At 33.3% G+C, this 27,544-nt stretch overlaps 3 protein-coding genes across 5 annotated transcripts; 2 read left to right on the plus strand and 1 right to left on the minus strand.

Annotated features, from left to right (window-relative positions):
* On the plus strand, positions 2,777-18,332 carry LOC18609780. Of its 2 annotated transcripts, none has more exons than XM_018115319.1 (26): positions 2,777-3,192; positions 4,386-4,498; positions 4,676-4,802; positions 5,555-5,653; positions 5,728-5,796; positions 5,903-6,037; positions 6,130-6,198; positions 7,430-7,485; positions 7,607-7,766; positions 8,269-8,433; positions 10,402-10,486; positions 10,563-10,793; positions 10,901-11,001; positions 11,107-11,149; positions 11,823-11,980; positions 13,459-13,569; positions 13,894-13,962; positions 14,078-14,221; positions 14,488-14,562; positions 14,647-14,823; positions 14,935-15,020; positions 15,796-15,850; positions 16,786-16,911; positions 17,015-17,128; positions 17,493-17,609; positions 17,859-18,332. In XM_018115319.1, the coding sequence occupies exons 1-26, from the start codon at positions 3,076-3,078 to the stop codon at positions 17,922-17,924; spliced, it is 2,868 nt and encodes a 955-aa protein (XP_017970808.1). In that variant the 5' UTR covers positions 2,777-3,075; the 3' UTR covers positions 17,925-18,332. The 2 variants fall into 2 exon arrangements, with proteins under 2 accessions (XP_017970808.1, XP_017970809.1); XM_018115320.1 differs by having other exon boundaries at positions 10,907-11,001.
* On the minus strand, positions 18,473-23,497 carry LOC18609781 (SEC12-like protein 2). Its single transcript, XM_007045086.2, has 10 exons — positions 23,123-23,497; positions 22,795-22,889; positions 21,701-21,851; positions 20,971-21,062; positions 20,713-20,809; positions 20,257-20,332; positions 20,033-20,153; positions 19,504-19,620; positions 19,320-19,387; positions 18,473-18,854 (listed from the first exon to the last, which is right to left on the minus strand). Exons 1-10 carry the CDS (start codon positions 23,411-23,413, stop codon positions 18,769-18,771), a joined length of 1,194 nt encoding a protein of 397 aa, XP_007045148.2. The 5' UTR covers positions 23,414-23,497; the 3' UTR covers positions 18,473-18,768.
* On the plus strand, positions 24,571-27,431 carry LOC18609782 (F-box/FBD/LRR-repeat protein At4g26340). 2 transcript variants are annotated; one of them, XM_018115321.1, is made up of 4 exons: positions 24,571-24,787; positions 25,485-26,369; positions 26,450-26,593; positions 26,942-27,431. In XM_018115321.1, exons 1-4 carry the CDS (start codon positions 24,593-24,595, stop codon positions 27,248-27,250), a joined length of 1,533 nt encoding a protein of 510 aa, XP_017970810.1. In that variant the 5' UTR covers positions 24,571-24,592; the 3' UTR covers positions 27,251-27,431. The 2 variants fall into 2 exon arrangements, with proteins under 2 accessions (XP_017970810.1, XP_007045149.2); XM_007045087.2 differs by having other exon boundaries at positions 24,649-24,840.

The following is a 27,544-nucleotide window of genomic DNA, read 5'->3' on the forward strand; positions in this document are numbered from 1 at the left end:
GAATAAGAGAATAACAAAAAGATAGAAAAAATCAATGATTGTATTCTTGATTTCCAAATCTCCTTCGATCCTTCGAATTCTTCTTAGCTTTAATAACTTTGTGGCTTGACTCTCAGATGTTAATATAGTATTTTTGTTCTTTTTTATCTCTTTTAAAAGTCCTCAAAAGGTTATTTTTATAGGACTTTGAAGTTAGGTTAAGTTGGGTGAAGAAAGGAGTCAATTCCAATTAAGATTTTCTTATCAGACTATGTAGGTCATAGTCTTACCCAATTAATTAACAAAAATCGTAATTGCTTTAAGACTAATATAGTATGTCAAATTCAACAAGATTTTTGATTTCCTTCCAAGCTGAACTAAGCAAAGTGGTAAACATAAAAGTTGTAGAGTTTTCTTTTATCTTTCCAATGGTTTAAGAATCATCTCATTTAGAGTTCTATAGAGAGAGTTATAGCTAAAATACCGAAATATGTGCAGTGTAAGTCTACATCTTGAAATTGCTCTCATTTTTTCATTAAAATTCTTCTTTCATCAAACACTTACAAAAGTACAAATAAATCAGTAACAATTTATTTTAATTACATTAACACTAAATTAAGTATAAAATTAACTAAGATTAGATTGACTCACCTAAAATATCTAATTTAAAATAATTAAATAAAACTTATTAATTTTTATGTATTACTACAAGAATTACGCTAAATTATTATCTAAATTAAGTACAAATAACTCTATATTTGAGAGTTATCAGTTCTTATCATCACACTTAAGCTGTTGCTTTTAATAATTTTTTTACTTTTGTTTTTTTTTCTCTCTTTTTCTTTCTCATTTTTTTTCTTAAAACTACATCATTTTGAAGCACTCTTACACCCTCAAAAACTCTAGTTATAAAACCCTAGCTATATGAAAGAGAGAAAAAAAGGAGGTAGAGAGAGAATGGAAAGAAAAAATGAGAAAAAGATACTTTTATAGTTGAGATTTTTGAGAGTGTAAAAAAACTCCAAAATAATATAGTTTTTTTTAAAAAAAGATAATAAATTATTAAAAGTAAAGATTTGAACATGATGATAAGTACACATTATATTTTGAAAAAGAAGAGAATGACGTGATAGCATCCTAACATAACATGTTAGCATGTCATCTACTCACGTTGTTATATTAACGAAAATGTATCACTTCAATACCACATCAGTGTTGATGTTATCTTATTTATCGGTTAACTTAAATATTCGAAGAATTAAATTAAACAAGATATATAAATACAAAAATCTCCCAAATATTTTGACTAAAGTTGGAGCGAGCTTGAGCTAAGCTCGAGCATTGAGTTTATTGATGGAGGTGGAGGCTGCCAATCTGTCAAGTCGGCTCGACTGAATTACATCCAATTAATGGAGGTGGGTCGTGATGATAGTGGCTTTTGATGACAAGAAGGAAAAAATTGACGACTAGAATTGAATTACTTTCGACCTTTAGCCATTCAGGCGGCTGGTGGCATGAATTTTCAACAAACCTAGGATTTTTACCTACTCATTTACCACTTTACCTTTAAAGTTTGAAGCATCTCGTGAATTGGGTTGAATATCACTTGGTCTTTGCTTTTGTATGCCCACGCTTCTTAAGGTGCAATATTTGTCAACAAAGAATACAAGTGCAATTGAATAAGACTAGAAAATAAAGTCTAAACCCTGTGATGTTTGATAATCTTAAAATAAATGCTGCCCCTTTTCTTTTAAAAAGAAAGTCAAAAGTGTTGACTTTTAATTTAACTATAGGAAATTGTAGTTTCAAATGAAATGAAATGAAGCTAATGCGTATATATGATCTGAGTTAGGACTTAGTCCCTTTATGTAAAGTAAACATTACAGTAATGGTATCAATGTTGCATGGCGTCATCGTTACTTGGCAAAACGAATGCCTAGACAGAAGATTCATTCTTTGTATTGTTCGCAAGAATCCCTTGTGGATGTTGGAAGCCTGTTTTGAGACTGAGTTTTATTGAGTTTGTATGTTTGCATGTTGCTTCTTATTAATGGAACTGCTTTTGTAATTGGCCAAAAAAAAAATTATAATATATACTAATAATTGCTCATTTCTCAAAATAAATTCATCCTAATAAAAATATTTTGTCAATGAACTTTATTTTTTAATCAAGCTAATAAGTATTTATAGGCACTGAAAAAGTTAGTTAAAATAATAACTATTTTTTTTAAAAAATCATTTTTATTTAATATACTATTTTTACTAAATTTAAGAACAGATAATAACGTAGTAATTATACGCTTTTTCTTACCAATATTATCTTCTAACTTTTTACTAAATTTAAGAAGAGATAATTTATTTTCTCAAATAGCATAAACAAAATATTTTTTTACTTAATTTGAGTAATAAAGTAGTGTTTTGCAATTAGTTGATAATCTGTTCTCTAAAATGAAATTTGTGTTCAAGTTGAATTGATTTGATAGATACAGTTACAGAGTGCTCAAAGTCGTATTAACCACCCACTCTCTCCAACTGTCTTTCCACTTCACTGTGAGTTGAGTTACAAGTATGGTAAAGTTTATCTCATTTACTTCAATTTTTATGTAAAGTACATTTTAGTGTGAGTTGAAGTTACGAGTATGGTAAAGTTTTATCTCATTTACTTCAATTTTCAACCGGATTTGAAAATAGTTATCGTTTTCACCTAAAAATGCATAATTAAAAAATAATCATTCATTCTATTTTTTTTTGGCCGGATAATTATTCAGTTTATTGACAAACATCTAAAGACTGGTAATAATGAAAAAAAAATCCGCAATAAGAGAAAAAGAGGAGGGGAAAGGAAAATAGCGGGAGCAAATAGTGGCGAACAAAGAAAAGCGTACGTAGAAAGAAACATAAAAGGGAAAAGAAGAGAGCAACCCACAATTTTCATTTTTCAATAATTTTTTTTATTGTTCTCTCTCTTCTTTAATAAGATTTTGATTGATAATTGATTCCTCCAAGCGAAGTAAAGAACAAAAGTGGAAAGCCGGTGTTGGGGGAAGAGAAAATCCTGTCATTTTTGATTATTTTTGAGCAAAAATTGAAACAGAAATGGACGATGAAGTAGTACAAAGAGTATTCCAAGAAGGAGGAAGAGACTATTTCCAACAACAACCTTCAACTTCAACTTCTTCTTCTTCTATTCTCCAATCTCTCCCTCTCCATGTGGTCAGTCTCCCCTCTTTTTTTTTAAAAAAATTTTTGAGAGTAAAAAATGGTTTTATTTGTTGTGATTATCTGGATTCTGGGTTATTGGGTCCTTTTTATTTCTTTAATGAAATTTGGGTTATGAAGAATTTCTTTTATTAATGGACATTTCTTTTTTGTTTATTTTTGCTTCTCAGACGAATTGGGCTATGCTTGCATGATTTGCATTTGTCTAAATTTGCCCCCATTTTACTTTTTTATTTGAAGTTGCCCATTTTTTCATTGCATTTGTTATGATCATGGTTTATTAGGTTCTGAAAACAATTCTGAAACTTGGGTAAGCAAGAAATTCGGAAACAAATGCTTTTTAATTTTTTTTGCTACATATATTCTTGAATCATGATGAATATTTGCATTCTTGGTGATTTATCATTTATTATTTGTTATATTTTTTTCTTAACTGTTTTTCTGTTTTATATGTGAGTTGAATTTGTTATTGTTCACAGTTCTCTCATTTTACTTGATTACTTGATGTCATTTTGAGCTGTTGGTATGTCAAACTAGCATTGCAGTTTTTGATGCTGCCATTTGGTCATTGATATTTGCCCAAGTTTGCTGATTGATATAATTGATGGTTGTTTCTGTTATTAAAAGTGACTATTATCTCTAAATGATATGTTAAGCTAATAACTGGGCTGGTCTTCCCTGAATTCAACTCCTGACTTAATTGTGGGACTCTCTAAATATACTGAATAAATACTATCCAAAATTTATGGTAATTAGGGTTGAATAAGTGGCTTAAGCAAGAAATGGTCTCGTCCAAATTGCGTCAAACTCTCCCTTTGTTTCTTTTCTTAACCTCTAATAGTTCTTCAAATTTCATATTGCAAGTTTTAAAAGTTGTCAGCTTCCTTCTTTTTCTTTTTCTTCATTTCTATTGTTGGTGCCAAATTTGTAGTTTGATAACTTGCTTAATGAATTTGGGTCAGCATATGCAGTTGTTTTATTGGTTGCTTATGTTTTCCATTCTGCTGCTTGATTTCCCAGTTTACCAATTTTTTCTGTTTCAATTTCAAACTATATGGTCTAGCTAGTAATGTTTGGCCTGTTTTTAATTTCTATGTTGCACTCTGTTGATCCTTTGAGTTTATAAGCTAATGACTGTTCCAAGTTTTACATTGAGCCTGATGATTGTTTGGGTTGAAATGATACAGTCATTTGATCATGGATATTATTTGCTTGTAAAATCGATACAAGAACTCAGAGAGAAAAAGGAGGGTATTGTCACAGTTGGCATTGGTGGTCCCTGTGGGTCAGGAAAAACAAGGTATATATGCTATTAAGATTTTTGTTTTGTCTTCCGATGTCTCTCCCTCTGTACTATCTATCTATCTATCTATTTGTGTTTCAAAAGAAATTTTGTGGGAATTAGGATAAATCGTGCTGCATGCTTTCTTTGTTTTATCATTCTAAAATTTTTGGATTTATTTGGTGACCCCAAAAGCTTAGCAGAGAAGGTAGCATCTGTTATTGGCTGCACTGTTATACCGATGGAGAACTACCGTGACGGGTTTGATGAAGGGAATGATTTGGACTCGATAGATTTTGATTCATTAGTTCGAAATCTAGAGGTTTGTATCTGGCACTCATTTCTTTATTATGGCTCAATCTTTATTTATTAGGTTAGATTGAACCATCTCAGAAATTGTACAGTTCCTTCAATATTGTTTTGGTGTTTTAAGATGTGGTAGAAAAAAAAAAGGGTGGTTTGGAAAGTGTTCTATAATCTATGATGTATACATATCAAAGTAGGGCTTTGGCAAAACTTTTAGACACTGACATGAATTCCTAAATTATCATTTTATAATCATTATTCATCGATTCTATTGGTAAAAACCGTTTTATTTGATTATATGTTTCCTAATATTAGTCAATTTGTGTTTCCTCATTTTAACAACATTGAATGACTTATACATTGTACCATATTTGAGTGGTGTCCAAGTGTTATTGAAAATTAACTTTGATTGGTCTTAGGATTGTTTTCTAAAAGCAGTAAGCCAGTTTATTTTTGTTTCGTAACCCAAATTCTAATATATTATTTATGAATTAAAAATAAAATTTCATTAGTTTTTTCTCAACGTCTATATCTTTAGATTTGTGGTTTTTAATATTGATGTCGGCTAGTTTCTGGTAAATGCAATTTTCAGTGAAAATAGTCTGTGTTTGTGAACTTGTTCAAGTTAACATGTAACCAAATTGTTGTTTGAGTGACACATTCATTTAATTATTGCTTATGGAAATTGTTTCTACATCTCAATGTGTTTGGGGTTGTTCTAACATGTATACATCATAAATGAGCCCTTTGCTTTTTGGTTGAGTGCAGGATTTGACAAAAGGTAAAGATACTATGATACCAGTGTTTGATTTTCAACAGAAGAAACGTGTTGGTCCCAAAGCTATAAAGAGTACTTCATCCAGTGTGGTAAGCAAGTACAAACTAGGATATGTTTTTAATTATGGCTGCTTTTTGGAGTTAATATGCTTATACATTTTTAGGTAATAGTTGATGGTACTTATGCTCTGCATGCAAAATTGCGCTCTCTGCTTGATATCCGGGTTGCAGTGGTAATATCTTTTTCCCTAAGAGCTAGGTTTGAGTAAGGCTTGGTGGAGTTATCAGCTTTTCATCAGATATTGACATAGTGCTTCTGAATATGTTGTGGTGTATCAGGTTGGTGGTGTTCATTTTAGTCTTCTTTCTAAAGTTCGATATGATATAGGAGATTCTTGCTCACTGGATTACCTTATTGATAGCATATTCCCTTTGTTTAGAAAGCACATTGAGCCAGACCTTCATCATGCGCAGGTTTTTTGGTTTCTGTTTTTTTTTTCCTTTTTTATGTTCTCACTTATTGAAATTTAACTGCCAGTTCCTCATTAATTGGGTTTATTATGCAGATTAGAATTAATAACAGCTTTGTATCATCATTTAGAGAAGCAATCTACAAGCTGAAATGCAGAAGTGAGGCATGTGATTACTTCTTATCTTATTGTCACATAAAATTCTAGGCATATTTTCATACATAGAAAATGCATAGAGAGCTTGTGGGTCTGTTTAGAGCCAACAAAGATAGTGTATTATATGGTTCATTGTCATAAATACTATCAAATTATTTTGATAATATATGTTTTTGTTATTATTTTGCGTACTTGACTTTGGACTTATTTGATCATTTAATCTCAAATGTAGCCAAAATTGCTCTCTCTCTCTCTGCTATTTGTGTTCACTTGGTGAGGACAATGATGATGCATCTAGGTATAGTTACTTGGACTTAATATTGGGTCACGTTTGTAGGAGAACGTATTGTTTGTCAACTCATACTATACTAAATGACATTCCACTAGTGGAAATAATTTGGCAGGCATAATAGTTTACACTGTAACTATCAAATATCGAAAGTTTTTTTAGTGCCCACTGTTTCCAAGTTGGAACAATGTCCCATTAGAAGACCAATTGAACCTAATGTTTTACTTTCAAAATTATGATCTCTTTCCAAGATCCAGAAAAGGGCATCTTATGTTAAAAGTGTATGTTTTAGTTCAAATAAAGGTTGATAGAGTGTCTAAAGTTCTCTCTCTCTCTCTCTCTATATATATATATATATATATATACGCCATGCAGTCGTTNTCTCTCTCTCTCTCTCTATATATATATATATATATATATAGCCATGCAGCTTGGGTATCTTCTCTTTGTGAAGTTTTGTACTTTGAATGGTAACAAGTGCAGTTTAAGTGGTGAATATCTGAGCCTGCTAAAGTTTTCTTGATCTTGGAATACAGCTTTAAAATTGAGTTGCATATGGCAATAAGCTTTTGTAGCCATTGTGATATAACTATTGGTTTGACAAATTGTCATAAAAACATGAGACAATGTGAAAGGACTGAAGCAAAAGGTGTAACTGGCTTGCTTTATTAAGTTGATGACGGACACACACACTGAAAGAAATTTGGAAGAGTGGACACAAAAATGTAGAAAACTCTTAAATATGTTGCGCCCCACCACCCCCCTTTAAAAAAAAAAGAAAAAGAAAATGATTAATTAAGTACCTGGGCCTGCCTTGAGTGAAGATCCTGTTGTTTTTTGAACCACTAGATATTCCTTGTCTTTTATGCGTAAATTTTGCAGTTAATTATTTGTGTATTATCAATCAGCTATACCTTCAAAATCTCATTGAACATTGTAATGTTGAAGCAGTCACCTGAAGGACATTCTACCTTTTTCCTTAAAGAAAATGAAGCACAAACTGATAAGTAAGTGGTTCTGACTATTACTACATATATCTATGTGCAGAGTGTTAGTTACATCTGTCTCTCAGAGCTTTTTCCTTTTAATTTTTTGGAACTGAAATGAAAATCTTCATCTTGGTTTCAGTTTTATTGAGATGTACCTTAGGCCCCCATCAGCTAGTGAGGAAGCACGGATAAATGATTGGATTAAAGTGCGGCAATCTGGTATTAGATATTATCTTTCACTTGGGGACCAGAGAATTGTGGACAAAAATTTCATCATCAGACCAAAAGCTGAATTTGAGGTTAGTCTTTTTGTCCTTGTTAACTATTCTAGTGCGGCCATTGTTGTCAAGCTGAAATTAATACTCTGTGATTGTGTCATAGGGGTTTTCATTCTCAGTTTTACCTGTGTGCTGTCAAAATGTTTTTACATACAACTATTTATGAGCTTTTTAGGAAATAAACTGTGTGATTCTTTTTTTAATAGATGATGAAGGTTGGACTCCTGTCATATTTGTATAATGTGATAGTACCTCATTCAGATGTAACATGCTTGAGACTAATCCAGAATTCAACATGTTGAAAAATGCACTTTAAGTGTTTATTGGCTTCTGGAAAAGTTAAAACCACAATTTTTTATCGAACTGTAGTTATCCTGTGCCTTTTATCCCCAGTTCCCCACTTTGGTATCTCTATTTCAACAAAGTCTGGCCATTTATGTCATGTGTAGTAAAATTGTTTCTAAATATTAGAAATAACTTAAGATGGTTTTCTTTACCTGTTTTGTCACCTAATCTTGAACAGGTTGGACGGATGACACTAGGTGGATTGCTGGCTTTGGGATACAATGTTGTAGTTAGTTATAAAAGGGCATCAACAGCAGTTAGTGTTGGCAGTCTTTCCCTGTCATTTGAAACAATTGATACTCTTGGAGAAACGTTCTTGGTGCTGAGGGGCACTGATAGGAAAGTATGCACTTTTCTTCCTGAAAGAAAGATCTAAGATTTTCTTGAATGTCTTATATTTTCTTCAAAGTTTGATGCTAATTCAGGACTAGGCATTTGTCCAGGTTTACCATTAGAAAATATTAATATATATTGCAGTGATTGGCAGAAACTCAAGTATAAGATGCCTGGCTTGATGTATGTTGCATATCTGTCGGTTATTCATAGATTATGACTAACACTCACATGTGTGCATGTTTTCATGTCATTGATATTTGCTTTTAGGAAAAGTTCTGCAAAAAATAATCATGGAGATAATTGTGAAGATAAAGAGGAGAGAAAATAGGAGAATTTTTAGGTGAAATTTCATATAAAAAATTGATATTTAAGAGAATGGGAAGACAGGGAGAGAAAATAGGAGGATGGTAGCTTTTAATGATTAAGTTTGAAGTTGAGAGAAAGTAGGGAGAGTGGGGAGGAGATGTCCGAGTTGAATGAGAATGTCAACTCAGAAAAAAAAATTAAAAGAGACACTGAGATGGTGAAGGACCAACTCAGGCTTTCCCGTTATATGTTAGGAATTAGGATAGGTTCTTCCTAGAAAGGATACTAAACAAGAGCTTGATGATTTGCTTGATAAACAAGTTGATTCATATCAGAAGCGTAAAGAGACAGGGACCTGTTAGATTGCATTGCTAAATAATATGTGTCTCAGAACATTGAGTAATGTGATTTTTGCATTTAATTTAGGGAAGTCACTGACAAATGTTAGATAATCATACAATTATCTTTCGACAATGAATATGTTTAACTTGGAGCTATTCAGATTATTTTGTATCCATTAGGCAAGCTTAATGAGTGGAATTATCACTTATCACCTAGTGGCTTTTCATTGAGAGCTGAGTTTAAAATAAACTAAGATAGGTGAAAGGAAAGGATTGTTATAGGACCTGCTGCGACCGGTTAAAAGGTTGTTGCTCTGGTTTGGTTCTGCATTTAGTGAGAGCAATCAGATGCAATTGCTTAAGTATCATAAAGAAAATTTAAAATGGGAACCAGTGTTGACATGTGCCTGGGCTGCCTTGTACGTACTTTTTTCTTTTTTTTCTGCTGCAGCTGTTCTTGTCTTCTACTATATGTTATTGCCATTGTCCTTGCTTCCCCAAAAGTTTTCTTTCTGTTTTCATCCTTTATTTTAATTCGTTTTCATCTTGTGTGTTGAATCTCCTGTGTAATTAATCAAGAAAACAAGATCAATAAGAAAACTGGAAGAAATTTAGATGGTCTCAAAATTTCTTGCTTGCACTCTTTTAAATGGACTTATTTGGATGATGCATATTGTGGAATATAGGTTGCTTGAACTTGGGACACTGATATTTCTTGAAATAAAAATGACAACATTTGATTAAACATCAAACAATCTTTCCACTTGTAAGCTGGGGTAGAGTTTAGAAGGTTCCTGCTAAGCTGGGGGTACTTGCATGTATACCTTGGGTTCATTATTCTGTTATCTCATCTCTCAAGACAAGGATGTTGAATGCTTTTTCACATGCCGAAATATGATCAGTGAATCCATCTATAATTTACTTACATGTTTCTTTTTTTGTTTGAACTAAAATTTTGCTTTCTGCTTTGCCACTAGTTTATTTTTGTACTACTGTACATTACTTCTAATGAGGGTCTCATTCTTTGCTGTATGCCCTTATTCATGTTCTTCAACTCTGTTTCTTTGATTTCAATTCTTTTAGCTTCAGTTCTGATACAAACTAGATTTCTCTTCTGTTTTATTGTAAACATTTTGATGTTATCGAAGCCAAATATATAACTCTTGTTTTTTCCTTGCACATTTTCAATCTTTTATCCATCATTTTTGGTTCTTTGTGGTAAGAATTTGGATTAGTGAGTCTAAGATTAAACTCTTGTCTTCACCATTCCATGGAAAAACAGTTGATGAAAAACTTATGTTCATGTTGGTTGCTATACTGTTGCATAGACAGTTGGAGCAGAAGCGTTGCGGATGGGTATCACTGGACCATGGCTTACTAAATCATATCTGGAAATGATACTCGAAAGAAAAGGTTGTCCACTTGACATGATTTCTGTCTAAGCAACTATTGTTGTTTTTCTTATTGCTTAAGTTAATTCCACTTTCAGGTGTACCACGCCTCAATACTCCTCCACTTGTTTCTACTTCGTCTGTGCCTAGTAATCAAGAAAAAGTGATTGCAGCACCAAAGCCTATCCGTACCACTCCAAACCTTGTAACTCGACTTGAGGATTTATCTCAGCCTTGGACTCGGTCTCCGACAAAATCTCAAATGGAACCTGTATTAGCAACATGGCATTTTATCTCATCAGATCCTTCACATGGTGATGCCATTATAGGTATGTCTCCTCTATTTGGACACTTATAAACTTTTCAAGCACTTCTTTTCTCAACTATATCATGGAGGTTGTAATTAATTTCATGCATAGACTTTCTCATGAAGCAGCAACAGATTCTTCTGCTTTCAGGGATACAATGAAACTTGCCCCAATGCCTGATTCATATGACTTGGATCGGGGCTTGCTTCTTGCTGTTCAAGCAATACAGGTAATGAAAGGAAGAACTCTTATACTGAGAAGGCCTGTAATGGTAAATAGTTTATCAGAATATTCAGTCATGTCCAAAGCTGATGCTTTTTCTCTCTTTTTCCAGGCTTTGTTGGAGAATAAAGGTGTTCCCGTTGTAGTTGGAATTGGTAATATCAAAAGCATACAACTCTCTCTTTCTTGCTTGGTTGGTCTGTTATTCGTTTGCCATGTCTCTCAAGTTTAACTACGTGGAAATGTGGACTTCTATTCAAGTTTGTTAATAATCATTTTGAGTGCTTGAAACTAGCCCTAATAGGATATTCTTTTATGCATAAATTTAATGTCTGGCTGCTATTGACTTGTGAAAGTGTGTGGTCTATTTGTTGCTGGTCAAACAGTTTGGTTAGCTTTTTTTTGGAGTACTGCATTACAATAAATTCTTTAATTGTTATTAGCTTTAAATAAAACATGGAAAGCAATATTAATATGCCTTTACCATGATTGTGAAATTCTACTTGCCTCTGTCACATGTTGAGAACGCTGCTCTATTGGTCTAGGAAACAATTTTGAAGTCCAATTTTTTTTTTCCTATTTCTGTGTTCAAGTGGCTAAGTCAAATGTGTTAATCAGAGTTTGAAGCTTCTAATCCACCCTCCTTCCTCTTTCTTGGTTTACCTGGTGGATTATGAAGTTACATAAATGACTCTTAGGTCATTGTCTTATAAAACAAGAAAGAAATAACTTCATGTAATTTTTCATAATTTATTATCGAATTTGTTACTATTTCACCCTTCTGATTGCGAAACTCATATGCTGTTGATGTTGCACCTGCTTTTGCAGGTGGTCCTAGTGGATCTGGAAAGACTAGTTTGGCACATAAAATGGCAAATATTGTTGGTTGTGAAGTAGTTTCCCTTGAAAGATACTTTAAGTCTGAGCAAGTTAAGGATTTCAAATATGATGACTTCAACTCTCTTGATTTGCCTTTGCTTTCAAAGGTAAGTGTCAATTTTATCTATAAAGTTGGTTTATGTGCATTTAAAAAAGAAAAGAAAAGAAAAGAAAAGAAAAGGTGTTTTATGTGTTAATCTCTGATGATAGGATTGGGGCTGAATGAGGCATTTTAACTTTAGTTGAAACATAGTGCTGGTAAAGAATGCACCTCGAAAACTAAGCAGAAACTAAAGGTTTGTAAGGGTTATGATTAAGTGGTCAACTTAATTCCTCTACCAACCGCACTTTATTTTCATACAATAGTAGTGCAGGAAACATGGTGAACAAATTCCCTGAATGCTGCAAATTCCATGTTTTCATTTTTTCAAATGTCAATTATTTGAATATTGTTCTTTCATATGTTTCTTGAACAATTTTAACCAACTCTCATAGTTCTCTAAAATTTTATCAAGTTCTCTGAAATTTTATTGGATTCTCTAAGGACTGTTTTGAGCCTCACCACCTGAGGAATATGATGGCTAATCATTGTAAGTTTTGAAAAATATTTTATAGAGCTTAAGGGTCATTTGTTAACACCAATTTTCTGTTTTGACAATATTAATTTGCTCGGTAAATAATGGATATGTATTGCTTAATTTTAGGACAATAAAAAAATGTTTTATATAGAAAATAATATTTGTAAATATATACTTTTACCATATGGAAAAATATAGTAAATCGTAAGAATAATAAAGTAATAATGTAATTAAATAAGACTTACATTTACATATTAAAATAGTAATTAAAAATTTATTTTGAGGAATACTTCAGTTATATTGCTTTATTTACTATAGTAGATTGTGGATTTTGTAGTACAAACAACAGATAACAATATAAAAGTCTATGTTATATGTTTTATAAAATATATTAGTTTCAATATTGATAGGTTTTTATTTGATATTTCAGATTAAATTGAATAATTTAATGGTTATAATTGTAGAAATTATATAATTTTATATGACACCCTATATTTCTATTTAGAAAATTGATTTATTATATTTATGTCATCTATATTTTAATTCTACTATATATATTCCTTGTAGTATATTTATAAATTGTAATTGTAAGTTTTTACAACTTTGAAATATTCATTGTACTTTTATTGTATAAATAGTGTTATATTAATATAATTCCTTTTATAAGTATCAACAGGAGAGGAAACATTGTTTACAAAATCACTGGAAGCAATAATTTCTTGTTTATAACATTTGTGAAAACTTTGTGTTTACTTTTGCCTTTTTGAAAACAAAAACCAGGAAAGTGTTTTTATTGCATCTTAAAAATAGAAGAAAAACCAAAATAAAAGAAAAGAAATGAACTCATTCATTAAGGGTAGCTTGATTGTATTTAATTTTGGTACTATATGTTATATATAAAAGAAATGCAGATTATATATTTTCATACCTTGTAGTTTATGTTTGATGTTGATTGGAAATTTAATCCTATCAATAATGCCTTGCTGTTTCAATTTTTTCTTTTGCAGAATATTGGTGACATAAGGAATGGCCGAAGGACAAAAATACCTTTATTCGACTTGGAGACTGGTTCTCGTAATGGGTTGAAAGAGCTTGAAGTGTCTGATGATTGTGGTGTGGTCTGTTACATATTCATTTCATTGCTGTTAAAGCTTGCTTTTTTTAAGTTATTTATTATATTTTTCTTCACTGAAATGCAACAAGGTAAATTAAAGAGTTAAAGACAAAAGGTTTAGAAAATGAAAGATGGATTGGATTGCTAAGGTGAACTATTGGTTCTTTCTAGATTTAACTGACCTGATAGTTGTTTTAAAGAAGGATTTTTTTTTCCAATCATAAATGTCACCTGATATATCTGCAATGAAATCCTTGCTCAGTGGTGCTAGTTCATTTGGATTAAATACTTGTAACATTTTAGAATTTAATTTGTTTATTCTGACCAGATAATTTTTGAGGGGGTTTATGCTTTGCATCCTGAAATCAGAAAATCCCTTGATTTGTGGATTGCTGTTGTAAGTTGATTCTCTAAATTATCTTTGGGTCTTGATTTTCTTGTATTATATATGTATTATCTTGTTTTCTTTGAGAAATATAGGCTTTTATTTTGGTTCTTTTCTGTAAAACCAGGTTGGAGGTGTTCATTCACACCTGATTTCTCGAGTTCAAAGAGACAAAAGTAGAGTGGGCTGTTTTATGTCCCAAAATGAGATCATGATGACAGTGTTCCCAATATTTCAGCAGCATATTGAACCGCATCTTGTTCACGCACATGTCAGTAGTCTTTGAATATCTCAAACTTTTAGGACACGGATGTGCTTATAAGTATCAGAATACTTTTGATACTCTTTCTGTTTAGATTTTGTGTAGGCACACGTGTTGATACCTATTGTACTTTTTGTGTGTGTTTAACCTATGCACGACAGTAGATTTCCTATTTAGGTTAGGTATGGTTCTTTGAGATATTCTGACCATTATTCAGCAGTAACTCTGATCACAAGGCTAACTTTGTGTTTCAATGCTTTCTTATATTATTGCAGCTGAAAATTAGAAATGATTTTGATCCTGTTCTTTCTCCTGAGAGTTCACTATTCGTTTTGAAGAGTAATAAGCAAGTAAGTATCATAATGTTTCTACCCTAGAACTTACCTGCCATGTCTTGATTATGACAAACCATTCTTATTTGTTGTTGGTATCAGGTGGCCTATCAAGATATTTTAAAAATCCTTGACTCTGCAAAGTTCTGTAGTTCTGTTCAGAATTTCATTGATATATATTTAAGGCTTCCTGGAACTCCTACAAATGGGCAGTTAACAGAAAGTGACTGCATACGTGTCAGAATATGTGAGGGCAGATTTGCGCTACTGATACGAGAGGTTAGTAGAGAAATTTATGTAAAATATCTTATATCCATGCAATACTGTTGCTTTTTCTGAAACTGTAGTAAATAGCTGTTATTTTGATTTCTTGTCAATTATGTCTGTTAGCCAATAAGGGAAGGGAATTTCATCATTCAGCCCAAAGTGGATTTTGACATTAGCATTAGTACAGTTGCTGGCCTTCTTAACCTTGGGTAAGTGACATATTTAATGTTGATATATTGTTCACTAGAGTTTTGCTATTGTGGAATGTCATTTTGTTGTAGGTATTTAATTAAAAATGGTCATTTTTTTTTTCAAAAAAAAAAAAGGGTCACTAGTTAATCTCTTGTGTGATGTTAAAGCCTCACATTGTCAATTGCAAATGTATACATTCGAGGTTTGAGCAGCCATTTTCCAGGATGAATCCAAAAGCCTTCAAGTTTTCTTTCTTTTTTCCTTTTTTATTTTCTCCTTTTTTTCGTCCAGAAGAACAGGAGTGGGAAAAAGGGCGAAGGGATTGAGAGGTACTGTTGAAAAAAAACTTTTTCTGTTAAGAATTGTTATAAACTGCAGGACATCAATGTAGTTAATTAATTTAAATAATTGCTTTGTGAATGTTTTAAGGGAGGGAAAGTTAAGATGATATTCTTATCTGAGTTTCATAAAACTCAAAACCTGGTTTTAACATGTCCTTTCATGGGCGATTACTTCTTAAAAAGCACATAAAAATATGCAACTCGAGGGACCTTTGCCATTAGCTCTGCCTTGTTTGTTATGGGGCTCAAACATATATGTCAGCTGTGCTGATATAGTTGGTAGTCTTGATTTTTGAGAGCCTACATATTTGAAGAATTAGTCTATCGGCCATATTCTGCTGTTTTAAATTTTTTCCCTTCATGCGTTACTCAGTGATAAGTTAATGTTCAACTGATTGGTATCAGTTTTATATTCCGTTCATGAGTTTTATATTCCTTTTCATGGTGTCAGGTATCAAGCTGTAGCCTACATTGAAGCATCTGCACTCATCTACCAAGATGGCAAGGTAACATTAGTTTGGGTCTTAATACTTGTTTTTGTTTTGAGGCTACTGGCTTTTGGGTGTTTGCTTCTGAAAAGTGATTTTATGAAGATTGGTAGTGGGAATGAACTACAGGAGTTGAGGATGGCAATTAGTGGTATATTTTGGTCATTAGATTTTGAGAGGGGGGTTGCTGGAAGGATCTAGATTTGGGGTGGTTCTGTTAGGTTTTCTTTGTTCTGAGATAGACTAGGGTTCTCCCATTGGATCTTTGGTGCAGAAGAGGCTTGGAATGTTAAGCTCTTGTCTTTAAGGTTGGCTTTGGGGTAGGCAAAGATTTATGATGCTACATCATACTGTAGCAAGAAGTTTAAAGCAGAATTGCACTACAGTTCAGTGACAGGACAGTTTAGGTGCTTCTTAAATTGAAGTGACGTTATTCTGAGCTTTGACTTCTACTTGTGTTAAATTGATCAAGAGATATTTCTAAATTAGGTGCTTCATTTCTGGATTAGACAAGGAAGTAGTGGATCATTTGGTAAAACTTACTGCAAAAGCCTGTTGCTGTGGTGTTAATTTTGCTACTTGTTACGTACTTTATGCTGGGTAATAACGTGATTTGATATTTGTTTCCAAGTTAAGGATGTGGCAGTTAAGGTTCCATTAGATACTAATCTCAGTATGTCTTTCTTGTGAGTAGATCTTATTGGTTCACTTGGAAAGAGTGAAGGATTTAACGGCTATACTATTATTCAATTGGTAACCAAACTGTTATTAACTGTTTTGGATAAAGACTGCTGTTCAACTTGAGTCAATCACCTAAACATATACTCTTGGGGAGGGGGGGGGGGGGGGGGGGGGTTGCACTGTAATATATTGGAATGTGAAAACTTTTGGAATTGATGCATTGTCGATCTTCTGCTTGGCTATTAACGATTGATTTTGGTGCTGTCTGTTAGATTCTCATTGAGGTAGATCATCTACAAGATGTCTCTAGCCCTTACCTACAGATCAAAGGGGTCAATAAAGAGGCTGTGGCAGCTGCTGGTTCAGCATTGAAACTGGATGGGTCATACACGACAAAGGTTTGGCCTTCGATTGTGTGCTTATGATAGTGTGAGATAATTCAGTGTCATTGCCACTTTTGTCTGTTAATTTAAATTTATGTGACTTCTATTCATCTTGTAGAGTTACCTCCAAATAATTTTGGAAAGACTACCACTGGTGGAAAGAAGTTACAGTGGAATTCACACTCATCAAGCTGCAAGGTTGCAGGAACTTGTGGACTATATACAATCCCAGGTGTTCACTGTTAAATAAAATTAGGCAATAAACCTTTGAACATATTGATATGCTAGGTCGCTTTTAATGTAAGATGTTTAATATAATGTCTATGTTGGATGAAAATCAGATTATAATCATGGTGCTAGTGTCTGCATATTTATGGTGATTAAGAGTCTGCATCTTAAAAAAATTTCACCTTTTTATGAAATAGAATTGGGAGGATGAAATGCAAAAATCAAACTAGACATGCCAATTTTATATTCTTGATAATTTAGAGTCCACATTTTAATGAAGTTCTTAGTTTTTGTGCTATAGAATTGGATGTAATCAAGGTTTAGAACACAGTTTTTAACACTTAATAATGTTTTGGTGGACCAAACAGGGTGGCAGTACACCATCAGAATCTTCACAGAGTAGAGAGGCTTCTCCAATGGAAGGCATAATAGAAGACATGCAGTCCAGGATTAGAAGGCTTGAACGGTGGCATACCATTAATACGGTACTTTCCCTACTGTTTCCTTTTAATCTTAGCTGGTTTGATTTCTTCCTTCTTTTGGAAAATTTAGTATTTTTTTAGAAGGTGGAATTGGATTACTCTGGAATAGTAATAGAGTTTTTAGATAAGCAGATGGAACTCCCATTCCAATCCATGCAAATATCACATCTCAAATGTTGTTTTTACTTTTTAACTTGAACGATGTCATTACTTGTTTTGGGCACCTTAGTTTATGTACTTGTTTTGTGGCAGGTGCTATGGACGTTTCTGATGTCTGCCCTTGTTGGGTATTCCCTTTACCAAAGAAAGCGCCAATGACATGGCCTTTTACTGGTCATGACTGACATTTGGGGGCTTGTTTTTTCATTATCTTGAAATTGCCAATGACATGACATGGCTTCCTGCAGATTTTCTCCCCCTTTTTGCTACAGCGCCAAGTGCTAGAAACTGACTAACCAAAACTTCATACAAAAGTCAAATGCGTGTCTAGCAATCAACTCATAGGTTTACTACACAAATTACACTTGAAAGTCTATTGTTCTAGTTCCCCCATTTTGATTTTGTAAATACTTGCGTTTGGAGGAAATCAGAAGATACGGAGAAGAGTTGAAGCTTCCTTTCTCTTTCTCCCATATTTATTTTCACTTGGGATTATTGCAATTTCCTTATCCATTTCTGTCATACGCTTAAGTGATATATTAAAATGATCCACAACTTTGTTGTAAATCTTTCCCTAGCATGGCAAATTGCAGTGTATGGCGGGTGCATAAATGATCTTAATATTCTTGTCCGTAAGATCGTGCTACCGAGTTCTTGTCATGTGAATGATGACTGGAAAATGAGAATGCAGAAATTTACATAGCAGGTTAAGGTCAAATGAGAACTTATACTAGAAACAAATGATTAAATGGAAACGAAAATATGCGCTGGTTTCCAATTTGTATGCACAAAATGCCTATAAATGCAAATTCAAAGTGAGTATCATGCGCTACGGGTTACTCATTAGGCAGGGCCAGGGGTTGCGTGCGACCCAGCCACCATCCGAATCACAACTCCATATCATATCACATTAATAAGAATCTATTTAAGTTACTCTACCAATTTCAAAAGTTTAAGACACAAGTAGTCTCACATTTTAGATTCCAAAATTTAGTAGCCTGCTTTATGGTATGATTCCTTTCTCCTTCATAAAATACACAGCAATAGCGAGTAGTAGTACAATAAATATGATCATCCAGCTCATTCCACCTGTAATATTAAAGAGAAAAAAAAAAAAGTTAAGACCTTTTATGTACCAAATGAATATCCAAAGTCTAGATTATAAAATAACAAATTTGGCCAAAGCCATCATGCCGCATTTAAGCTTGGAGTTTGGAATTCTCTTTGGCTGTTATTTACATGTATTATATAATGGTTATTCCCCTGCTATGCCTAAGACAGACTAACATTATGTTTTATTTATCTTGTCATCCATGACCAACCATAGTTCAATCCTATATCAAGTGAGATTTATTTATCATACAAAAGAATAACTAGTTATACAAAGAACAGTAGGTTTAGCCCCACCAAGTGTCCTTGGTGCGGCTCGAACCCCACACCTGACAAGCAGGACACATGAGTGCACAGGCTGCAGTGAACCAGCCATTTTCAATCCAACAAGGTTCATATGCACCTTTTTAGATAACAAAACAGAAAATTCTGAAAGGCACATACCAGTTTTTGTCTTGTCCTTGATTAGTGTCACCCTAGCACTTGAGTCCAGTGATGCAGAGATCAAAGCCCTGTATTCAAAATTGCATTCCTTAATATCATACATCATACTTATTCTTATAAGGGGTACTGCAGCATAAACAATTTGCAGAAATCAAGATACAATGCAGATATATTGTCATAAAACCTTGAATCATGGGAGAATGTCAATGCTGTAACCAAACCAAGGTGAGCTTTTTTCACCATCATTTGAGCTCGCATATTGGAAGAATTTATGATAAAAAGGTCTCCTCCAACCGTTCCACTGCATGTCAACCAGGTGAAGAAAGATTACTCATTTTCTAAATGCAAAGGCTTGTGGAGTTTCAAGACTTCAATAGATCTATTTACTGACAAAAGGGATCTAGCAAATGCATTGAAACTCCATCTAATAATCCAAGAGGCAAGAAACAATCTACCATAAAGTAAAAAAATTAGAAGGGGAAACAGGCAGGATAATCATATGATACAGTCAGCAACAGAGAGGTCTTTGGAGGAATGAAATTTATTGTAGCCCTAACTCTCTTGAGAATTCAGATATAATCATTTGATACAGTCAGTGTCAGAGAGGTCTTAGGAGAAAAGCTCACAATGGGTCTTAATTACACCTATACTAAAGTTTTAAGTATTTTTAAGTGAAGGTAATAAATTGAAGCGAACAAAGTAATAATTCTTACACTGCAAGGAACTTCCCATCAGCTGAGACATTGAATGCAGAGATAGCTTCCCGGACTACTCGATTTGAGCGCATTCTCTTCCACGTGGTTGTGTTCCATGTTAAAACACTCCCACCATGGTCTGTCAAAATGAAGTTATGATGGTAAATTTACAAGCTAAATCAGGGTTTCTCTTTTAGTACATAGAAAAGTTCAGGATCCAATGCTAAATATAAAATATTTACCTGTGACTGCAGCAATATACAGAACTGGATCCTTATCATTAATTTGAGAAAATCTGCAGAAGGCAAAAACCTCATCCTGGAGTGTACATAAGCAAAATAAATCAGCTCAAACCCAATACATAGAAGAATGGTCAACTCAAATCACCAGAAAAACCTGACAATTCCCTTATTGTTTCATATCTGCCAGACAAATGGCAAATAAGACTGACTAATTCAATAAATTAATTGATGGCCACAAATTTAGTTAACACTTTGTTATTTGTTTGACGACATCATATAAAAAGAGAGAGAGAGAGAGAGAGAGAGAGAGGGAGGGAGGTAACACATAAAGCTAATAATCTGGATTCTGGACAACTCTCCTCAATGGTATAGCTTGAAAAGCTAGCGTTAAAAGCACCAAAAGTTGTAAAACCTATAGAAAAGGCTCTGTTAAAAAATTTTGATTCACTCACTCACATTTCCCTTTGCCAGAGAAGCTACAACTTTTGATGACTCTACATCCCAAATCCTACAAAGGCCACTTCCCAATGAGACGAGAAATTTTCCATCACAGCTGCAATACAAACAATAAAGATGTCAGCAAAAATGATTACTAAGGAGATAAAGTTTCCTCCTGTTTGACAACCTCCTCCCTTGAAAGTATAAGAATAAGCAGGGGAGAAAAAGTTTGCAGGTTCAGGAATAGATATTATTGTTAATCCCAGTGCCACAGACCTAAAATCCAAGTCCTTAACAGAAGAATGAGCTTGGGCTTCATTGAGAATTATTTCCATGCTAGGCCACTTGAAAACCCTTAAACTGCCATCCTGTACTGCAACAAAATCAGAGCATCATATGGCATATTGCTGCTGAAATGAAAAAGGTATAATGCATGAGGCACAAAATGGAGAAATTGAACAAGTGAAACATAACATACAGAAATGGAAAAGTTGGCTCTTCAATCCAAAGATGAGCTTCAATGGAAGATCCTATAACTTGCTACTATCTGCCTTTTGAAATTTGAAAACCCCTATGCAGAAACTATTACTTCCACGGTGGCACCCAACAAAGACAAGAGTAGAATCTACGGTATTAAAGGGTACAAAATAAAGGTCATAACATTGTACATTGTTGAACAATGGGTGCCTTTTAATATCTTTGGCTTTTTTTTTTCTTTTTTCTCCCTCTCTATGTCAAGAAAATCACATTGGTATTCCATCATGATAATATATCTCTGAAATCCAAGTCGAACCAAAAAGACAACCACACTGCATAAAGTGATCTATCATGTGAAAAACAACCAGCATATACTTCTTAAATTTACAGGAACATGTACAGCTTGACTTGAGCATCACTTTCAGATAATTTGAGCACATAGTGAGACAATAGTTTTTCCCACTGGTGTTGTAATGAATCATGCAACAGACTTTTTCCACAAATGGAAAAAATGAAAGGGATGCTCTACCTCACCACCAACAGCCAGTATGGAACCCTCACTGTTAAATCTCAGTGCTAATTGTTGTCCAACATCTTCTAACTGGGTCAGAACTTTCTCTGACACCTTGACACCCAGGTTTTGTACTTCATTATCCTGTGGTTCTTCCCACTCAAACAACCTGAAGAAGAAAAACAATGGAATATGGTACTCCTTAAACTAGAAACAATGACAAAACTAATTGTGCAACATAATACTAATCTGGATGTATATTAGAATTGAGTGAGTCAAAAAGGAGCACAGGAGGGAAACAGAATCAGAACCAAGGTGCTGCCGCACAAATTATACAGGATACCTGACCATTAAAACATGATCCTTGGTGCACATGTGGTTACATCTTTGAAAATTATATTTCACAATAAACAGCTGCACAAGCTCCTTGACTATATGCTAGCATAACTTCAGGTACACCTTTATATTATGGTACAACTTCTATGCTATTACTCTTCCCTTCAGTGTCTAGAGTTTCACACTAAAGCCAGGGCATTTTTATTACCTCCAAGAGAGGTCGTATCTAATTCATAGAAAAATGTATTGAGGAGTTGCACACTCTTTATATAAATAGAGTGGTTGAAATTATGATGAACAAATTCGTATCAAGAAAAGAAAATTTGATGAAGAAATTGATTTGAAACACTTTCTTTTGGGCATATAGAAAGGAACAAACTGTATCACGCATTTTGTCTGGCTGATTTAGAACCAGAAAATTTTCATTCTCTTCTACCAAACACTCCATTTTCCAAAAAGCTTTGTAGCAGTGATGGCTTTGAGATGATTCAGACAAAAGCATCATAGAGAAAGAACAGCATCTTTTGTCAATAGAGAGAATCATTGGTTATACACTCATGCTTGCCTCTATCAATCTAATTAGTAAACAACAGCAGGCAGCTTAGAAATCCACCAAGGAATATTCAAATTCACATTTCACCTATCAAATTACGTTGCCTGTGCTAAATTATGTCAATATCAATGCTTTAAGCCATTAAAATTTTCCAATTTCAGATTCGAAAAGCAAATGATAGAAACAAAAAAAAAAGTAACTAAAGAGACAAAAAAGAAAAAACCTGCAACTCTGTTGCAATGCACAGATAATGCCATCTCCACGCGGATGAACAGTCATTCGGTAAGGCAAATCAGAATCAGTTCCCAGCTTAAACACCTTTAATGATAACAAGAAAATACAATAAATTATCATATCATATTCCATGTGAATTTTATTTTATTTTTGAAAAAAGCAGTTGCTTACAGCACTTACAATCACAAATTTGAGAACATTTCCTTAATTCAAAATCGCTGATCTAAAAGATTTAGATTTCATACTTTTAAGAATCGTCAACATAGAATCTATAAAATTAAAAAAATTTTAAATTGAAATTCTTGAAATCTACATACAGGCTGTTCAGATAGAGAATTAGAGGCGAAATCGACATGCGAGACGACGATTGCATTGGGGATGCCGCTACGGCCTTCACCACCACCGCCAGAAAATACGACGTAGTTTTGGGAGGTGCTAATCTCATCATCTTTGGATTGAGTTGGTTCTTTGTCTTCATTTTCTTCATTTTTTTCTTGTGACGCGAGCTTGGATCTGATGTGGTCGTAAGGAACCCAGCCGGCTCCGTAAAACGGCACGCCGTATTTTTGGAGATCGGAGGAGGTGTCTGAGCTGTTGCTATTTGTCATGATTCTGAAATTTGTGCTTCTGGTCTGGTGACTGAGCCGAAACAGGCAGCGAGTCACGCTTATGCCTTGCGTATGTGCTGCTCGCTCTCGGTCATATAGGGTATATATAACTCTGTCGTGTTTACAAATTTTTACTTAGGCTTACGATGTCAAGCCAGTGATTGGGTGCCACGTTGAGAGAAAAAACAAAGCTTTGGATAGTATTCATTTTGTTCTCAAAACTTTATTAAAAAATGCAATTCAACTCTCCAAAAGTATTATATTTATTACGCGTGATGGTAAAGGACGTTTTGTTCGTGAAATAAGAAAAAAATAATTATTTTATGAAAATAAAATAATTATTATTTAATTTAATATGATAAAAAGGATAAAGTAAAAATTATTATTATTATTTATTGTAATGTTTGATTCATAAAAATAACTTTAGAGTAAAAAAAAATGAGATTTTAAAAAATAAAAATATTTATTATTATTAAAATAATATATTATATTATTTTCATCAAAATAATATAATGTATATATTAATAAAAAGGAAAAAAATTCTTGAGGTTTGTAGAGATTTATCTAAATAATATTTTTTTAAATAATATTAATATACAATATTTGATAAAAAAAAACTCAAAAGTTTTTACCCATCAAACATAATGTTATGCACCTTTTAATAATTTTGATCAGCTCAATAAAAAGATTTGCAAGCCCAAAACATTAAACAAAGAACAAAAAAAAAAGTAACAACAAATTAAGCCCAAAACATCATATGAACAAACAAAATAAGATACTTGAGTTGAGCATATTCAGTTTAACTCATTTTCTTTTCCATTAGATAAGTACCTAATCACAGGCAGAGCGGAAGACGGTAGAAAAAAACAATGCCATGGGAAGAAGAGGGAGAGGAAGAAAAAGAGAAAAAAATGATTTTATATGAACAAAATTGTAATTTTTTAAATTTATAAAGAATAATTTCATCTTAATAATTCTTAAAGTTATTCCATGTCATACAAAAAAGCAAATAGTAATTTCGAGAAAATAGATAAAACTTGATCAAACAAAAAAGCCAACGGTAATTGGGAGTAGTAGAGCGGGCGCACCAAACGAGTTGTAAGTGTATTATTATTCTCATTCTTCTAATTACCGCTTTTACTATTATCCCCTTGCACTCCTGCTGACCTCGGGCCAAACATGGTGTTATTCGATACCCGCCTTTTGCTCTTGTTCATTACAGCATTTTTATTTTTGACATTTCACTTATCTGCCAAAATATCTGGGACCTGTAAATTTAGGATTTTCACCATTTTTAATATTCTTTCTATTTTTAATCTGTATTTCTCTTCCCCATCGAAAGAAGCCGGGACCTCAAATCAATTAAATTTAGAGGTGTTTTTCTATATTCCCGTCTTCTTCTGCAATTCTCTCATCCCTGATTTTAGGTAAAATCCCGTAATGTTTTTATCTGTTATTACGTGTATATGCATGTATATTATAGTTGTTGTTTTATGATGTCAAGTTTCTAATTGTGAAAATTTGCGTTTTATCTTCAAAAGAGATGATTTTATATTTTTAATTTGGTTACGAATCTTGAATGCCTAGTCCATAGGATTAAAATTCTGTTCTCCTTATTATGAAATCTTGCTAAAGAGTGAGAATGAATTTTCATTAATTTTTGTGTAGTTCTTTTGTGTGTCCATAATTTGTTTTTTTTTTTTTGAATTAACAAATCACTTCTTTCAGAGTATAGAATTTTCGCGTTTCATTTTCATTTACTTTCTCGGTACATACGAGAAGGTCCAATGGAGAAGGGTTTCGAACCATATATCTTAACTTCTTTGATAAATTCTGTCAGATCAAATCTTGATTCATTTTGATTACTGTGACTAGAAATCCATTCAAAGTTAATTTTCTTTTCTTTGATTATTTAAAAAGAAAAAAGAAACCCAAAGTTCAGTTTTTTTTGTTTTTCTTTTGCCTAAAAGTCTTTAACTTGATATTTTGTAATCTGAACCATGGTTGATCTTCATTTTTGATACTTTTGGCAATTCGTATGTTAATTTTTTTTTTTTTTTTGACTTACTAGATGGAGGATGATCAAAGGGAAGAGTATTCTAGGGATCGGATTAGTGAGTTACCTGATGAAATTCTATTTACAATTCTTTCCTTTTTGACCCTTAAGGAGGTAGCAAGCATATGCTTTCTTTCCAAGAGGTTAAAAAGCTTGTGGCCAAACATTGTTACTTTGAACTTTGATGCTTCATATGCATTATGTGAACTTCGGAGGAATGGCAGTTTGAGGAAAAAGAAGAGGTCTTGGTACATAAGCTGGGTGAACCACATCTTGGAGTTGCATAAAGGTTCTACTTTAAATGAATTTAGAGTTTGTTTTGACTTGGATTGGACTTGTAGGCATGATATTGATAGTTGGTTTCATTTTGCAATATCAAAGAGGGTTCGGAAGCTTGAGTTGGACTTCGAAGAAGTGGCAGAAAAAACTTGGCCACCAGGTTTAAGATCCTATTCTTTAACAAAAAGTTGTTATGACTACATTAGAACTCCTCACGGTTTATCCTGTATTACGTTGTTGACTTCTTTATGTTTGAGATTTGTAAAAGTAAGTGGTGAGGTTCTGGAGCACTTCCTTTCACATTGTCCTCTTCTTGAGAAGTTAGTTGTGGAGTGGTCAAAAAATTTAGTGAGACTTAAAGTTGCTAGTAATTCATCAGCTTTGCGGTTGAGATACTTGGAAATACACTCTTGCCTTGCTTTGGAAAATCTTGAGATTTCTGCACCAAATTTATGGTCCTTTAGGTATTATGGACAAAAGATGGCATTGCACATTGAAAATGCTCCGCATCTTGCTGATGTGCTTATAGGTGGGAACTTAGATGATCAACCAGCTTTTGCTTTTTACCCTCTTTCAAGCTATCTTTGTCAGCTAGAGACTCTTACGTTAGAGATGAGTGCTGTAAGTGTTTGCTACATTTTTTATGTTCTTAGGTTCCAAATTTTTTGCTATTGGGTTTCTCATTGTAATTTGTTTTGCAGTATAATATGATGTTTCCAAATTTCCCCCAATTGACAAATCTTAGACACTTAGTAGTAAGTGTGTATGGTGGATATGATGACAATCTTCTTGTCTTGACTTCTTTGATTGATGCATCTCCTTCCTTGAACAAACTCTCATTGGAGGTAATGTTAATTATGTATATTCTTCTTGATTAAGAATGTTGCTGATTTCTTCATATTTGTTATTGACTGTATGGATGACAGAAATTTTCATCAGCCTTTGCATGCATAGCACAGTCTTTTATAAGAGGCTGGTTATGTTATTTTAGTATCACATCATTTGTTCTATTTATTGACAGTTTGGTTTTCATTTTCCATGAAACTGGTGAAAATTCTGGATGTATGAACTAATTGTTCTTCTTTTCCTTTCTTTGTTGTTTTTATCAGTTATCTTTTTAATTTTTGGCACTACTTGTTGTCCCTCTTGTTTTCTCATGGTTATCTTATTGTGTTATCTTTAACATTTTGCAGTTAAAAATTTGGAGATCCTCTACATACAATCATGCTCATAGTGCTAGTAATGCTACGGGAAAACCCATCCTGAGTCTTAAAGTGGTGGAGGTGGTAGGATTTAGAGGTTTTAAAATTGATGTGGATTTTGTTACATACTTACTTGAGCATGGCAAAATGATTGAGAAGATTACAATTAATTGTTGCCATCCAAGTTGGATTGGGCAAATATGGGAGTGCGAGTCAATTAAAGAAAGAGAGAAGGCAAGAATGCATGCTTTACAACTGAAATCAAAAGCACCTGCAATAACAGAATTTGTAGTCGTGTAAAGTCAAGTCTAATGATATTTTTCATTTAGATCCTTAAGCATGAACCATCTGTTGAATGTTTAAGTCCTGTACAAGTTACTAGTTTTGTGGAATGTAGTGCTGTGGCATTTTTCCATTTGATTTGTGGTTTTCTTTAGAGCTCAAGCAGTTAAGAATCAACATATCAGTCATTTTCCGAGAAGCTCCAATTGGTAAACTCCCCACTGCAAACATTTTGTTACCACAAATAAGATAACAAGGTCTTTAATCAAGGTTTCTTTCTTTCCCGTGGTTTCTTGGGTGACTTTTCTTTCT

This window comes from Theobroma cacao, chromosome 2 (genome assembly GCF_000208745.1).
Source record: "Theobroma cacao cultivar B97-61/B2 chromosome 2, Criollo_cocoa_genome_V2, whole genome shotgun sequence".
Classification (NCBI taxonomy): Eukaryota; Viridiplantae; Streptophyta; class Magnoliopsida; order Malvales; family Malvaceae; genus Theobroma; species Theobroma cacao.

What these genes read in the sequence shown, in the direction of transcription:
- LOC18609780 (XM_018115319.1), top strand. Translation starts at nt 3,076, where the DNA reads ATGGACGATGAAGTAGTACAAAGAGTATTCCAAGAAGGAGGAAGAGAC. An exon ending in ATTTGCCTTTGCTTTCAAAG is followed by an intron (nt 11,981 to 13,458) that starts GTAAGTGTCAAT and finishes TTTCTTTTGCAG; the next exon opens with AATATTGGTGACATAAGGAA. An exon ending in TCATCTACCAAGATGGCAAG is followed by an intron (nt 15,851 to 16,785) that starts GTAACATTAGTT and finishes GCTGTCTGTTAG; the next exon opens with ATTCTCATTGAGGTAGATCA.
- LOC18609781 (XM_007045086.2), bottom strand. Translation starts at nt 23,413, where the DNA reads ATGACAAATAGCAACAGCTCAGACACCTCCTCCGATCTCCAAAAATAC. An exon ending in TACTGGCTGTTGGTGGTGAG is followed by an intron (nt 21,063 to 21,700) that starts GTAGAGCATCCC and finishes GTTGCAGTACAG; the next exon opens with GATGGCAGTTTAAGGGTTTT. An exon ending in GATGGGAAGTTCCTTGCAGT is followed by an intron (nt 19,621 to 20,032) that starts GTAAGAATTATT and finishes GTTGACATGCAG; the next exon opens with TGGAACGGTTGGAGGAGACC.
- LOC18609782 (XM_018115321.1), top strand. Translation starts at nt 24,593, where the DNA reads ATGGTGTTATTCGATACCCGCCTTTTGCTCTTGTTCATTACAGCATTT. An exon ending in CAAATCAATTAAATTTAGAG is followed by an intron (nt 24,788 to 25,484) that starts GTGTTTTTCTAT and finishes TTGACTTACTAG; the next exon opens with ATGGAGGATGATCAAAGGGA. An exon ending in TTACGTTAGAGATGAGTGCT is followed by an intron (nt 26,370 to 26,449) that starts GTAAGTGTTTGC and finishes TTTGTTTTGCAG; the next exon opens with TATAATATGATGTTTCCAAA.